The 16,001-nt window shown below is 39.1% G+C and overlaps 1 protein-coding gene across 1 annotated transcript; it reads left to right on the plus strand.

The window, feature by feature from the left end:
• The first annotated feature begins 11,968 nt into the window (after positions 1–11,968).
• On the plus strand, positions 11,969–13,941 carry LOC148564060 (uncharacterized). The gene is made up of 3 exons (XM_088486998.1): positions 11,969–12,634; positions 12,723–13,610; positions 13,753–13,941. The coding sequence occupies exons 1-3, from the start codon at positions 11,969–11,971 to the stop codon at positions 13,939–13,941; spliced, it is 1,743 nt and encodes a 580-aa protein (XP_088343124.1).
• The last annotated feature ends 2,060 nt before the right edge of the window (positions 13,942–16,001 follow it).

A 16,001-nucleotide genomic window follows, 5' to 3' on the forward strand; every position in this document is an offset into this window, starting at 1 on the left:
CCAGTGGAGCACTCAGTTAAGTGAGCAAACGTAGCGCTCACTGGCCTTATCCCAGGCTTCGAACCAGGCTTCAATTGTAGCGCTCCGTTGGTGATTTGAACGCAGCGCTCAATGACTTTGTGTGCCTTCTAATTTTTGTCTCGTGCCAAGCCCATTTCCTTGTGCATGGTAGCGCTTAGTGAGGTAAGGAAACGGAGCGCCCCTTGCCTGGATTTGAGGCTCCCACTTTCGAGCCCTGCTGGCTCCATTTGTACTAACAATTCCTTAGGCACTAGCGCTCAGTTAAAAGAAACAACGCAGCGCTCTTTTGCCTTTGAGCATGGTCTCCAATTTCGAATCCTGGCTCTCCCATTTGGAACCAATTTCCTTATGCCAAGCTTCAATTGTATAGCGCTCAGTTGGTGAAAATAACATAGCGCTACTTGTTGCTTCCCTTGTTGAGGGCCCGAAAACGTTGCTTGTTTCAACGTAGCGCTCATTCATTAATGAACGCTTGCTATCTTTTTACTAATACAAGCTTTCATTTTAATTAACAATGCCAATGCATGATGGTATTAATTAATTAAATGCATGCATGCTTTACTTTAACGCCTTGGCATTGATTTAATAATGCATTCATTTTTACTTGGCAATAATGATTAAATGCCTCATGCATGCATGCTTTCATTGGCCGTGGCATTACTAATACTACATGCTTTCATTTAATGAATACATAAGCCAATGAATACATAATGCCAATTACTTTATATTACTTAGTAATGCATTACGTAAAGCTTGATTGGCCAATTGGCATCATTAAATGCATGCATGCTTTAATAAATGCATAACGCATTACTAAATGCCATGGCTTCATGGTCATGGGCCACGCTTTTAAAAAGCGTGGCCTAAGGTTCCAAAACGTGCTCAAACTTTAAAGTGTGCTACAAAATTCTTCTTTTCTTCTTTTGAGTTGATTTTGTGCTATTTTGCTTCTTTTTTCACTTATTTCCTACAAAATTTATAAAATCAAAAGATCAAGGAAATGTACCATTTAAGCACAAAAATACTCAACATTTAAGCATTAATCATTAATTTCTTGTATAAAAAAGTATAGAAAAAACATGACATGATGACAGTAATGATGACAGTCTTGATTATCTTGACTTTGGTGACAGTGATGATGACAGGGAGGGTGCTGAAGGGTTAGTTGATGTGAAAATCACGGAAGAGGGAAAAAAAGAGTCTATACCTAGTCAGTCCCAGGGTCAATCTTCACAACCAGCTGCACCAAATGTTGGAAAGGAAAAAATTGTAGGGGGATTTGGTGATGAGGATGAAGGTTACAACAGTGAGGATTTTCTAGATATTCCATTGAGTGATGATGAAGATGACATGGGAAAGAGGTATCCGATTCTGATGAGCGGATAATTTATATCCTTTTTGGCATTGTTTTTACATAGTTTTTAGTATGTTTTAGTTACTTTTTATTAGTTTTTATTCAAAAATCAAATTTCTGGACTTTACTATGAGTTTATGTATTTTTCTATGATTTCAGGTATTTTCTGGCTAAAATTGAGGGACCAGAGCAAAAATCTGATTCAGAGGCTGAAAAAGGAATGCAGATGCTGTTGGATTCTGACCTCCCTACACTCGAAATATATTTTCTGGAGCTAAAGAAGCCCAATTGGCGTGCTCTCAATTTTGTTAAAAAGTAGACATCCTGAGCTTTCCATCAATATATAATAGTCCATACTTTACCCGAGATTTGATGGCCCAAACTGGCGTTCAAAGTCAGCCTAAAACATCTTGGCGTAAAACGCCCAAACTGGCACCAGAATTGGAGTTAAACGCCCAAACTGGCACCAAAGCTGGCGTTTAATTCCATGAACAGCCTAAGCACGTAAAAACTTCAATGCTCAGCCCAAGCACATACCAAGTGGGCCCCGAAAGTAGATTTCTACACTATCTGCACTTAGTTACTCATTTTCTGTAAACCCTAGTAGCAAGTCTAGTATAAAAACTACTTTTAGAGATTTATTTTATATCTTTGTATCATCTTTTGGATCACTTTAGGTCTTTGGACCATCTTTGGAACTTGTATGTTCATGTATGGAGGCTGGCCTCACGGCCATGCCTAAACCTTTCACTTATGTATTTTCTACGGTGGAGTTTCTATACCCCATAGATTAAGGTGTGGAGCTCTGTTGTTCTTCATGAATTAATACAAGTACTATTGTTTTTCTATTCAATTCACGCCTACTTCTTCTCTAAGATATTCACTCGCACTTCAACCTGATGAATGTGATGACCCGTGACACTCATCATCATTATCACTTATGAACGCGTGCCTGACAACCACTTCCGTTCTATCTGCAATAGCTTGAGTGTGTATCTCTTGGCCTCCTGGTTCACGACGCATGGTTGCCTCTCCTGACAACAGACCCTTCCATTCCGTGAGATCAGAGTCTTCGTGGTATAGGCTAGAACCATTGGCAGCATTTCTGGGATCCAGAAAGTCTAAACCTTGTCTGTGGTATTCCGAGTAGGATCTGGGAAGGGATGACTGTGACGAGCTTCAAACCTGCAAATGTGGGGCACAAGTGACAGTGTGCAAAAGGACAATGGTCCTATTCCGACGCTAGCGGGAACCGACAGATGATTAGCCATGCGGTGACAGGACATATGGATTTGTTTTCATCCAAGAGGATCATACAGCTTGCCATGGAAGGAGGTAACGGATGGTTGGAAGAAGGCAGTAGGAAAGTAGAAGTTCAAAAGCAACAAAGCATCTCCAAACACTTATCTGAAATTCCCACCAATGAATTACATAAGTATTTCTATCTTATTTTATATTTTATTTATATTTTAATTATCAAAACCTCAAAAACTATTTGAATCTGCCTGACTGAGATTTACAAGGATGACCATAGCTTGCTTCAAGCTGAAAATCTCCGTGGGATCGACCCTTACTCACGTAAGGTATTACTTGGAAGACCCAATGCACTTGCTGGTTAGTTGTGCGGAGTTGTGAAAAAGAGTTGAGATTAAGATTGTGCGTACCAATTTTTTGGCGCCATTGTTAGAGATCACAATTTCGTGCACCAATTTTTTGGCGCCGTTGCCGGAGATTGTTCGAGTTTGGACAACTGACGGTTCATCTTGTTGCTCAGATTAGGTAATTTTATTTTATGTTTAAGCATTTTATTTTTATTTTTGAAAAATAATTCAAAAAAAAATTTATATTCAGAATTTTTAAGAATGAATTCTAGAGTTTCACGAGATATGTTGAATCCTGGCTGGCTGTTAAGCCATGTCTAATGCTTTTGGACCGAGGTTTCCACTTATCTTTAGAAGAGCTTCTTTGGATTTCTCATCAATTTAGTTGTTCTATGTAATGCTCCGCTGAAGATTGGCTGGCCATTTGGCTATGTCTAATCTTTTGGACCGAAGCTTTCACGTAAAGCTTGGTTGGCTATTAAGCCATGTCTAAATTTTTGGACCGAAGATTTAGACTAACATTGCATGATTCCTAGAATTTCCATTAAAAATTTTGAATCTATTTATTTTCTTTTCCAAATAATTTTCGAAAAATACAAAAAATTTAATAAAATCATAAAAGCTAAAAATATTTTGTGTTTCTTGCTTGAGTCTTGTGTCAAGTTTTAAGTTTGGTGTCAATTGCATCTTTTTAATTCTCTTAAAAATTTTTGAAAAAAAAATATTTCATGCATTATGTTCTTCATTGATCTTCAAGTTGTTCTTGATGATTATCTTTGTTTGATCTTGTGTTTTTCTTGTTTTGTGTCTTTTCTTGTTTCTCATATGCATTTTTGAATTATTAGTGTTTAAAGTTTAAAAATTTTTTAAGTTTAGTGTCTTGCATGTTTTTCTTTTCTTAAAAATTTTTAAAAATATGTTCTTGGTGTTCATCATGATCTTCAAAGTGTTCTTGGCGTTCATCTTGACATTCAAAGTGTTCTTGCATGCATTATTAGTTTTGATCTTAAATTTTTATGTTTTGCATCATTTAGTTGTTTTTCTCTCTCCTCATTAAAAATTCAAAAATCAAAAAAATATCTTTCCCTTATTTCACTCATAAATTTCAAAAATTTGAATTGATTTAGTCATAAAGTTTTAAAATTTAATTGTTTCTTATTAGTCAAGTCAAATTTTCAATTTAAAAATTCTATCTTTTCAAACTTTTTTCAAAAATCAAATCTTTTTCAATTTTTTTATTATTTTCGAAAATTTTTAAAATTGATTTTCAAAATATTTTTCTTATTTTTATTTCATAATTTTGAAATTAATGCTAACATTTAATATTTAGACTCAAAAATTTTAAGTTGTTACTTGCCTATTAAGAAAGGATCAATCTTCAAATTCTAGAATCATATCTTTTAGTTTCTTGTTAGTCAAGTAATCAACTTTAATTTCAAAAATCAAATCTTTTTAATTTCCTTTTCAAATCTTTTTCAAAATAAATTTTCAATCATATCTTTTTCAAAATTTAATTTCAAAATCTTTTTCTAACTTCTTATCTTTTCAAAATTGATTTTCAAATCTTTTTCAATTAACTACTTGACTTTTTGTTTGTTTTACTATCTCTTATCCTTTTCAAAACCACCTAACTACTTTTCTCTCTCCAATTTTCAAAAATCACTAACCACTTTTTCAAAAATCTTTTAAATTAATTAGTTTATTTAGTTTTCAAATTTTATTTTATTTCTTCTCTTTATTTTCGAATACTAACCAATAATTAAAATAAAAACAAAAATATTTTCCTTTTATTTTAATTTAAAATTCGAATTCTCTCTCTCTCATCTCCTTCTATTTATTTATTTATTTACTAACTCTTCTTCTTATAATTCGAACCCTCTCTCCCTCTCTGTGTTCGAATTCTTCATCTTCTCTCTTCTTCATTCTACTCTTCTATTCTTCTACTCACATAAAGGAATCTCTATACTGTAACATAGAGGATTCCTATTCTTTTCTGTTCTCTTCTTTTTCATATGAGCAGGAGCAAGGATAAGAATATTCTTGTTGAAGCTGATCCGGAACCTGAAAGGACTCTAAAGAGAAAGCTAAGAGAAGCTAAAGCACAACACTCTGGAGAGGACCTGACAGAATTTTTCAAAAAAGAAGAAGAGATGGCCGAACCCAACAACAATGGTGGAGATGCAAGGAAGATGCTTGGGGACTTTATTGCACCCTCTTCTGACTTCTGTGGAAGGAGCATCTCAGTTCCTGTAATTGGAGCAAACAACTTTGAGCTTAAGCCTCAATTAGTTTCTCTAATGCAGCAGAATTGCAAGTTCCATAGACTTCCATTGGAAGATCCTCATCAGTTTTTAGCTGAATTCTTGCAAATCTGTGACACTGTTAAGACTAGTGGGGTTAATCCTGAGGTCTACAGACTTATGCTTTTTCCCTTTGCTGTAAGAGACAGAGCTAGGACATGGTTGGACTCACAACCTAAGGATAGCCTGAACTCTTGGAAAAAGTTAGTCAATACTTTCTTGGCCAAATTCTTTCCACCTCAAAAGTTGAGCAAGCTTAGAGTGGAAGTCCAAACCTTCAGACAGAAGGAAGGTGAATCCCTCTCTGAAGCTTGGGAAAGATACAAGTAATTGATCAGAAGGTGTCCTTCTGACATGTTTTCAGAATAGAGCATCATATGTATATTCTATGATGGTCTGTCTGAATTGTCCAAGATGTCATTAGACCACTCTACTGGAGGATCTCTTCATTTGAAGAAGATGCCTGCTAAAGCCCAGGAACTCATTGAAATGGTTGCAAATAATCAGTTCATGTATACTTCTGAAGGAATCCTGTGAATAATGGGACAACTCAGAAGAAAGGAGTTCTTGAGATTGATACTCTGAATGCCATACTGACTCAGAATAAAATATTGACTCAGCAAGTCAATATGATTTCTCAGAGTCTGTCTGGAATGCAAGCTGCATCAGGCAGTACTAAAGAAGCCTCCCCTGAAGGAGAAGCTTATGATCCTGAGAATCCTGGAATGGAAGAGGTGAATTACACGGGAAAATCCTATGGAAACACCTATAATCCTTCATGGAGGAATCATCCTAATCTCTCATGGAAGGATCAACAGAAGTCTCATCAAGGCTTCAATAATAATAATGGTGGGAGAACACGGTTTGGCAATAGCAAACCTTTTCCATCATCTTCTCAGCAACAGACAGAGAATTCTAAGTAGAGCCACTCTGACTAAGCAAATGTAGTCTCTGATCTATCTAAGACCACTCTCAGTTTCATGATTGAAGCAAAGTCCTCCATTACAAATTTGGAGGCACAAGTGGGTCAGCTGAGTAAAAGAGTTACTGAACTCCCTCCTAGTACTCTCCCAAGCAATACAGAAAAGAATCCAAAAAGAGAGTGCAAGGCCATAAATATACTCAATATGGCCGAACCTGTAGAGGAGGGAAAGGCAGTGATTTCCAGTGAGGAAGACCTCAATGGATGTCCACTGGCCTCCAAGGAGTTCCCTAATGAGGAACCAAAGGAATCTGAGGCTCATATAGAGACCATAGAGATTCCATTGAACTTACTGTTGCCATTCATGAGCTCTGATGAGTATTTTTCCTCTGAAGAGGATGAAGACATTGTTGAAGAGCAAGTTGCTCAGTATCTAGGAGCAATCATGAAGATGAATGCCAAGTTAATTGGTAATGAGACTTGGGAGGATGAACCCCCATTGCTCATCAATGAACTAAATGATCTGGTTCAACTGAAATTACCTCAGAAGAAATAGGATCCTGGAAAGTTCTCAATATCTTGTAACATAGGCACCATAACCTTTGAGAAGGCTCTGTGTGACCTTGGGTCAACTATAAACCTCATGTCACTCTCTGTAATGGAGAAACTAGGAATCTTTGAGGTACAAGCTGCAAGAATCTCACTAGAGATGGCAAACAATTCAAGGAAACAAGCTTATGGATTTGTAGAGGATGTCTTAGTAAATATTGAAAACTTTTACATCCCTGCTGATTTCATAATCCTAGACACTGGGAAGGAAGAAGATGAATCTATCATCCTTGGAAGACCCTTCCTAGCCACAGCAAGAGCTGTGATTGATGTGGACAGAGGAGAGTTAGTCCTTCAATTGAATGAGAACTACCTTGTGTTTCAGGCTCAATGATCTTCTTCTGTAACCATGGAGAGGAAGCATGAAAAGCTTCTCTCAATATAGAGTCAAATAGAGCCCCCACACTCAACTTCTAAGTTTGGTGTTGGGAGGCCAACATCAAGCTCTGAGTCTCTGTGAAGCTCCCTAAGAGCTTCACTATCAAGCTATTGACATTAAAGAAGTGCTTGTTGGGAGGCAACCCAATGTTATTTAATTATATTTATTTATTTTCCATTGTTATTTTATGTTTTCTTTAGGTTGATGATCATGTGAAGTCGCAAAAACAACTGAAAAATCAAAAATAGAATGAAAAACAGCATTAAAAATAGCACACCCTGGAGGACAGGCTTACTAGCATTTAAACGCCAATAAGGATAGCAGAATGGGTGTTTAACGCCCAGCCTGGTAGCATTCTGGGCGTTAAACACCAAAATGGGCAGCACTCTGGGTGTTTAATGCCAAAAAGGGCTGTCTGGCATCTAGCTGGCATTAAACGCCAGAAATAGGCATCTGGATGGCGTTTAACGCCAGAAATGGGCAGCAGAGTGGCGTTTAACGCCAGGAAAGGTAGCAGAGCTGGCGTTAAACGCCAGATTTGGCACAAAATGGGCGTTTGAACGCCAGATTGGTGCAGGGACTCAAACTCCTTGACACCTTAGGATCTGTGGACCCCACAGGATCCCCACCTACCCCACTTCTTCTTCTCTCCTCTTCACACCTTTCCATAACACTCTTCCCCAAACACTATTGACCAATCCCATCAATAACTCTTCCCCAAATACCCTTCACCTATCAAATCCTACCCTCTTCCCCACAACCTCTTCACCACTCACATCCATCCATCATTAAACCCCACCTACTTCACCATTCAAATTCAAACCATTTTCCTCCCAAACCCAACCCCACATGATCAAAATCCCTCTCTCTCGCTTACACTATAAATACCCCCTTGGCCGAACCTACACCCTCCCTCCATCTCCTCTATTTCTTCTTCTTCTACTCCTTTCTTTCCTCTTTTGCTCGAGGACGAGCAAACCTTCTAAGTTTGGTGTGGGAAAAGCTGAAGCTTTTTGTTTTTCCATAACCACTAATGGCACCTAAGGCCGAAGAAACCTCTAGAAAGAGGAAAGGGAAGACAATTGCTTCCACCTCCGAGTCATGGAAGATGGAGAGATTCATCTCAAAAGTGCATCAAGACCACTTCTATGAAGTTGTGGCCAAGAAAAAGGTGATCCCCGAGGTTCCCTTTAAGCTCAAAAAGAGTGAATATCCGGAGATCTAACATGAAGTTCGAAGAAGAGGTTGAGAAATTCTCACCAACCCAATCCAACAAGTCAGAATCTTAATGGTTCAAGAGTTCTATGCCAATACATGGATCACTAAGAACCATGACCAAAGTGTGAATCCGAGCCCAAAGAATTGGCTCACAATGATTCGGGGAAATTACTTGGATTTCAATCCGGAAAATGTGAGGTTGGCATTCAACTTGCCAATGATGCAAGGAGATCCTCACCCTTTCACTAGAAGAGTCAACTTTGATCAAAGATTGGACCAAGTCCTTAGGGACATTTGTGTGGAAGGCGCTCAATGGAAGAGAGATTCAAGAGGCAAGCCGGTTCAACTAAGAAGGCTTGACCTCAAACCAGTGGCTAGGGGATGGTTGGAGTTCATCCAAAGCTCTATAATTCCTACTAGCAACCGGTCTGAAGTTACAATAGTCTGGGCTATCATGATCCATAACATTATGATTGGAGAGGAAGTAGAAGTTCATGAGATCATATCCTTAGAACTCTACAAGGTGGCAGACAAGTCTTCCACTTTGGCAAGGTTAGCCTTCCCTCATCTCATTTGTCACCTATGCAATTCAGCTGGAATTGTCATAAAGGAAGACATCCTCATTGAAGAGGACAAGCCCATCACTAAGAAAAGGATGGAGCAAACAAGAGAGCTCACTCATGGACCTCCATCACCTTTCTTAAATGAAAAATGTTTTTAATTACAAAAGAACAAGAAGTACATGGTTTCGAATTCTATCTTGAAATTAGTTTAATTATTTTGATGTGGTGGCAATGCCTTTTGTTTTCTGAATGAATGCTTGAACAGTGCATATTTTTTTATATTGTTGTTTATGAATGTTAAAATTATTGGCTCTTGAAAGAATAATGGAAAAGGAGAAATGTTATTGATAATCTGAAAAATCATATAATTGATTCTTGAAGCAAGAAAAAGCAGTGAAACACAAAGCTTGCGAAAAAAAATAATATGCGAAAAAAAGAAAAAAAAAAGAAGAAAGAAAAAGAAAAAGCAAGCAGAAAAAGCCAATAGCCCTTTAAACCAAAAGGCAAGGGTAAAAAGGATCTAAGGCTTTGAGCATTAATGGATAGGAGGGCCCACAGGAATAAAATCCTGGCCTAAGCGGCTAAACCAAGTTGTCCCTGACCATGTTCTTGTGGCGTGAAGGTGTCAAGTGAAAAGCTTGAGACTGAGTGGTTAAAGTCGTGGTCCAAAGCAAAAAGAGTGTGCTTAAGAGCTCTGGACACCACTAATTGGGGACTCTAGCAAAGCTGAGTCACAATCTGAAAAGGTTCACCCAGTTATGTATCTGTGGCATTTATGTATCCGGTGGTAATACTAGAAAACAAAATGCTTAGGATCACGGCCAAGACTCATAAAGTAACTGTGTTCAAGAATCAACATACTGAACTAAGAGAATCAATAATACTATCTGAATTCTGAGTTCCTATAGATACCAATCATTCTGAACTTCAAAGGATAAAGTGAGATGCCAAAACTGTTCAGAAGCAAAAAGGCTACAAGTCCCGCTCATCTAATTGGAACTAAGTTCATTGATAAGTTTGGAATTCATTGTATATTATCTTCTTTTTATCCCATTTTGTTTTTAGTTGCTTGGGGACAAGCAACAATTTAAGTTTGGTGTTGTGATGAGCGGATAATTTATACCCTTTTTGGCATTGTTTTTACATAGTTTTTAGTATGTTTTAGTTACTATTTATTATATTTTTATTAGTTTTTATTCAAAAATCATATTTCTGGACTTTACTATGAGTTTATGTGTTTTTCTGTGATTTCAAGTATTTTCTGGCTGAAATTGAGGGACCTGAGCAAAAATCTGATTCAGAGGCTGAAAAAGGACTGCAGATGCTGTTGGATTCTGACCTCCCTGCACTCGAAATGGATTTTCTGGAGCTACAGAGACCCAATTTGTGCGCTATCAATTTCGTTAGAAAGTAGACATCCTGGGCTTTCCAGAAATATATAATAGTTCATACTTTGCCCGAGATTTGATGGCCCAAACTGGCATTCAAAGTCAGCCTAAAACATCTTTGCATAAAATGCCCAAACTGGCACCAGAATTCGAGTTAAACGCCCAAACTGGCACCAAAATTGGCGTTTAACTCCAGGAATAGCCTAAGCACGAAAAAGCTTCAATGCTCAGCTCAAGCACATACCAAGTGGGCCCCGGAAGTAGATTTCTACACTATCTGCACTTAGTTACTCATTTTCTGTAAACCCTAGTAGCTAGTCTAGTATAAAAACTACTTTTAGAGATTTATTTTATATTTTTGTATCATCTTTTGGATCACTATAGGTCTTTGGACCATCTTTGGAACTTGTATGTTCATGTATGGAGGCTGGCCTCACGGCCATGCCTAAACCTTTCACTTATGTATTTTCTACGGTGGAGTTTCTACACCCCATAGATTAAGGTGTGGAGCTCTGCTGTTCTTCATGAATTAATACAAGTACTATTGTTTTTCTATTCAATTCACGCCTACTTCTTCTCTAAGATATTCACTCGCACTTCAACCTGATGAATGTGATGACCCGTGACACTCATCATCATTCTCACTTATGAACGCGTGCTTGACAACCACTTCCGTTCTATCTGCAATAGTTTGAGTGTGTATCTCTTGGCCTCCTGGTTCACGACGCATGGTTGCCTCTCCTAACAATAGACCCTTCCATTCCGTGAAATCAGAGTCTTCGTGGTATAGGCTAGAACCATTGGCAGCATTTCTGAGATCCGAAAAGTCTAAACCTTATCTGTGGTATTCTGAGTAGGATCTGAGAAGGGATGACTGTGATGAGCTTCAAACCTGTGAATGTGGGGCACAAGTGACAGTGTGCAAAAGGACAATGGTCCTATTCTGACGCTAGTGGGAACCGACAGATGATTAGCCGTGCGGTGACAGGGCATATGGATTTGTTTTCATCCGAGAGGATTATACAGCTTGCCATGGAAACAGGTAACGCATGGTTGGAAGAAGGCAGTAGGAAAGTAGAAGTTCAGAAGCAACAAAGCATCTCCAAACGCTTATCTGAAATTCTCACCAATGAATTACATAAGTATTTTTATCTTATTTTATATTTTATTTATATTTTAATTATCAAAACTTCATAACCATTTGAATCTGCCTGACTGAGATTTACAAGGATGACCATAGCTTGCTTCAAGCCGACAATCTCCGTGGGATCGACCCTTACTCACGTAAGGTATTACTTGGACGACCCAGTGCACTTGCTGGTTAGTTGTGCGGAGTTGTGAAAAAGAGTTGAGATTAAGATTGTGCGTACCAAGTTTTTGGCGCCATTGTTAGAGATAACAATTTCGTGCACCAGATTCATAGGCCCTTGAAGAACATGAGTGAATACAAGTGGGAGGTGGGAACCTTGTATGTGTCAAGAGAGGAGTTCAAAGACTGTTCCACTGCATATGCTGTCAGTAGTGGAAGGGGTCTTAGATTCTCTAAGGTGGATCTGAAGAGGGTTAAAGTGGAGTGTGTGGAGGGCTGTGAGTGGTATGCATAATGTGGAAAGATGAAGCATGAGAGAAGCTGGCAGTTGAAGAGCTGTAACAACAAGCACAACTGCTCCAGGGAGTTGAAGATTGGAATCATGCATGCAAAGTGGCTGAGTAATGTTTTTCTGAACAAAATTGCTGAGAACCCGAAGATTAAGTTAACCACACTAATAAGGAAATCATACACAAAGTGGAATGTGGAGTTGACCAAATCTAAGGCTTCCAGGGTCAGACAGTTTGCTCTGGATGAGTTGCAGGAGACATACATAGAGCAGTATAGAAGGTTGTATGACTACTGCCATGAGTTGCTGAAGACTAACCCTGGGTCATCAGTGCATTTGAAAGTCCAGAGGCCTCCTGAGTTTGCTTCTGAAAGACCAGTGCCAGGAGTAGATTTAAGACCCAGATTCGAGAGGATCTATGTGATGTTAGATGCCTGTAGGAGGAGTTTCATGGCTTGCAGGCCGATGATTGGGTTGGACGGCTATTTTCTGAAAACACCATATGGAGGCTGGCTCCTAACTGCAATGGGTTGGGACCCAAACGATCAAATCCTGCCGATAGCATACGCAGTTGTTGAAGCTGAAACGAAGGACTCATGGACATGGTTTCGCCAGCATCTATGTGATGACTTGGGAGTTGATAAGATCAAGACCTGCACCTTCATGTTTGACCAACAGAAGGTACATGTCTTTTTCTCTACCCCTTAATGTACAAGTGTTGTAGTTAGCATTGAATAATGTATACTCATCATTTGTGTATTCATAACAGGGTTTAGTGCCAACTTTTGAGGAGCTTCTGCCTGGGGTTGACCATAGATTTTGTGTTAGACATCTATATGCAAATTTCAAGAAGAGATATCCAGGGATCCAGTTGAAGATAATGATGTGGAATGCTGCCAAGGCTACTTATCTTCAAGAATGGGAAAAGAGGATGAGTGAGATACAGAAGGTGGATCAAGGAGCATACAACTATCTAATGGAGATACCGACAAAGTACTGGTGTCGTCACAGGTTTGTGTGTAGACCTAGGTGTGACAGTTTAGTTAACAATATGTGTGAAGTGTTTAATTCTGTTCTGGTTGAGGCTAGGGAGAAGCCAATAGTGACTATGCTAGAGGATATCCGGGTTTATATAATGAAATGTTGTACTGACAATAGGGATAGGATAATGCCTTACAACAGAGATGTGTTACCACGGATTAGAATTAAAGTAGAAAAACAAGTTGAACTAAATGGGAATTGGGTGAGTGTATATGCTGGACGTGATAGATATGAGGTGGTTAGCATCCAGGGGAAGGAAAAGTTTGTGGTGGATCTTAGGAATCACGAGTGCTCGTGTAGGAAGTTCCAACTGTTTGGGATTCCTTGTGCACATGCGATGACTTGTATAAGAAAAATGTGCTTCAACGTCGATACCTATGTGGCTGACTACTATAAGAAGGCTGCATACATCTCCTGCTACCAACATGTGTGTTCCCTGTTAATGGACCCAACCTCTGGGACAGAACTCAATTTGAGGATGTGTTGCCTCCCACTTATAGAAAACCTATTAGGAGACCAAAGAAGAAGAGGACACGAGCTGCTGATGAGCAATCAAATAAGACTGGGCTGTCTCGTGAAGGACAGCAACAAAAGTGTTCCTATTGTTTATGCTCTGGTCATAACAAAGTTGTCCAAAGAAGCGCAAAGTCACCCCAACTCCTACTGTAAGACTATCTCATTCATAATTTGTTGTTGTGCTTACTTGTGTCTTCATCGTTTTGGTCATTCAATTATCTGCTGCTCTGTTTTGTGCGCAGGTTAACAATGCTGCTAATTCTACTTCAAAGGGGAGGTCACGGAGAGGGGTCAGAAAAAGTATCAGACTCTCTGCCAAGACAGCTTCTAGTAAGGCTACTGAGAGTGAAAATAGGAAGCAAAAGGGAAACAACAACAAACCATCCTCACACCCAAAGAGAAAGTCAGCTGCCAGCTCCCAGCAATCATAAGCTTCTTCGAAAAGGGCTAAAGTGGATCATTCACAAACTGCTTCTACACCAGCCCCAACAACTCCAAGGGTTCTGCCAAGCCCAGTGAAGAGGGTCACCCAGTCCCAGCTTAGGTTCATGGCCAGGACTCCACCAAGAGCATGGAAGAATGTGGAGTGATTTACTGTCACTTGTGAATTTCTATGACTTGTGATGCCTTTTGTATTTTGCATTTTGTATCATGTTACAAACTATGGTTGTTTGTTTCACTTTTTGTATCTGGAGGTGCTGCTACTTCAAAAATAATGTTTAGCATCTAGGTTGATTTATATTTCCAGTTGTTTGACATCTACATGACATCTATGTTGGTTAAGTTCTGAACTATTGCCTATATAGGCCTAATGTTAAGGTTAATCCTTTATGTTATTGCTGGGTTACTGTCTCATTTAATCATATCAGCAGATAGTTACTTCAATAATGTTGCATGACAATGTAAATTGAACACATAAAATTGGGTAACAATAAAGTTTTATTCAAAATCATGTAATCAACAACTTACATTTGATCCAACCCAATCCCTACAGCCACACCCCAAAATACATACAACATATTGCCAAGACATTACACTAGCAACTATGTTCTGCAGCCTTATTGCAGAAAAAACCTCCCATTTCTTGTCAATGACAATTTTTCACACAATAAAATCATAGCATATGTCCATCCAACCAGAGCAACTGCTACTGCCATTGTCAACATCCTCTCAACTGTTGTCACTTTATCCTTCAAGCCTGTGATTTTTCTTTTCAATCGAGCAACTTCTGGCTCCTTTTCTGACTCCGCCCACACAAAGTACCCACACTCTTCTCCAATCTAGGCCAAACCAAAACAAAATTCCAATCAGATAATCAAACAACATTCACCCCCATCAATTACATTTTCTACTTACCCCATAGTTAACACAGCCCCAGAACCTCCGTCCAGGATTCTCTGCCGTTGATGAAGTCGCAAGCACTGGCCTCTCCCCACAATAACAAGTTGTTCTCCATCGCCTCCCTTGGCTGCTGTTTCGACCCGAAGCACTGCTACTACGCGCCACCTGGGAGCCCTGCGAAGCCATGGAGTCACCCACGACTGCAACAGAGACGGCGATGGTGAGAAGAAGAAGCTCAAGAGGGGCATTCTCAAATTAGGGTTCACCCTTTTAAATTAGTATTTCCTTTTTTTAATTTCTCAGTAACAGTCACAAAGAAAAACGTTTGCCACAGTGGACAAAGTTAGCCACGTAGGCAGCTCCGTTAGTGTTCCATCAGTGGAGTTAACGGGAGGATCACATTGAATCAATTTTGGAACGTTGGGGACTTAAATAGGATGAATGAAATGTTAGGGACAATTATAGGACTTACCCCAAACGTTGGGGACAAAAATAATACTTTACTCATATGATTAATTGAAATATTAAGTTTACAGAAAAATAAATTGAAAGAAAGAGGAAGGTGGAAGGAACCTGGTGCACGAAATTGTGATCATCAACAATGGCGCCAAAGGACTTAGAGCTCTCAAACATGAATCACACTTTGTCACAATTCCGCACAACTAACCAGCAAGTGCACTGGGTCGTCCAAGCAATACCTTACGTGAGTAAGGGTCGATCCCACGGAGACTGTCGGCTTGAAGCAAGCTATGGTCACCTTGTAAATCTCAGTCAGGCGAATTCAGATGGTGATGGAGAATTGATAATTAAAAGATGAATAAAACATAAAATAAAGATAGAGATACTTATGTAATTCGTTGGTTGGAATTTCAAATAAGCGTATGAAGATGTTTTGTTCCTCCTGAACCTCTGCTTTCCTATTGCCTTCTTCCAATCATTCATACTCCTTTCCATGGCAAGCTTTATGTTGGGCATCACCGTTGTCAATGGCTACTTCCCGTTCTCTCAGTGAAAATATTCTATGCACGCTGTCACCGCACGGCTAATCATGTGTCGGTTCTCGATCATGTTGGAATAGGATCCATTGATCCTTTTGCGTCTGTCACACGCCCAACAATCGCGAGTTTGAAGCTCGTCACAGTCATCCCTT

This window comes from Arachis ipaensis, chromosome B5 (genome assembly GCF_059453495.1).
Source record: "Arachis ipaensis isolate K30076 ecotype BB chromosome B5, ASM5945349v1, whole genome shotgun sequence".
NCBI classification, from domain to species: Eukaryota; Viridiplantae; Streptophyta; class Magnoliopsida; order Fabales; family Fabaceae; genus Arachis; species Arachis ipaensis.

Bases quoted from the DNA above. Each gene is read 5' to 3' on its own strand.
- LOC148564060 (XM_088486998.1), top strand. From the start codon at position 11,969: ATGAAGCATGAGAGAAGCTGGCAGTTGAAGAGCTGTAACAACAAGCAC. The intron at 12,635-12,722 runs GTACATGTCTTT...TATTCATAACAG, and splicing joins TCATGTTTGACCAACAGAAG to GGTTTAGTGCCAACTTTTGA. The intron at 13,611-13,752 runs GTCATAACAAAG...TTTTGTGCGCAG, and splicing joins TTCCTATTGTTTATGCTCTG to GTTAACAATGCTGCTAATTC.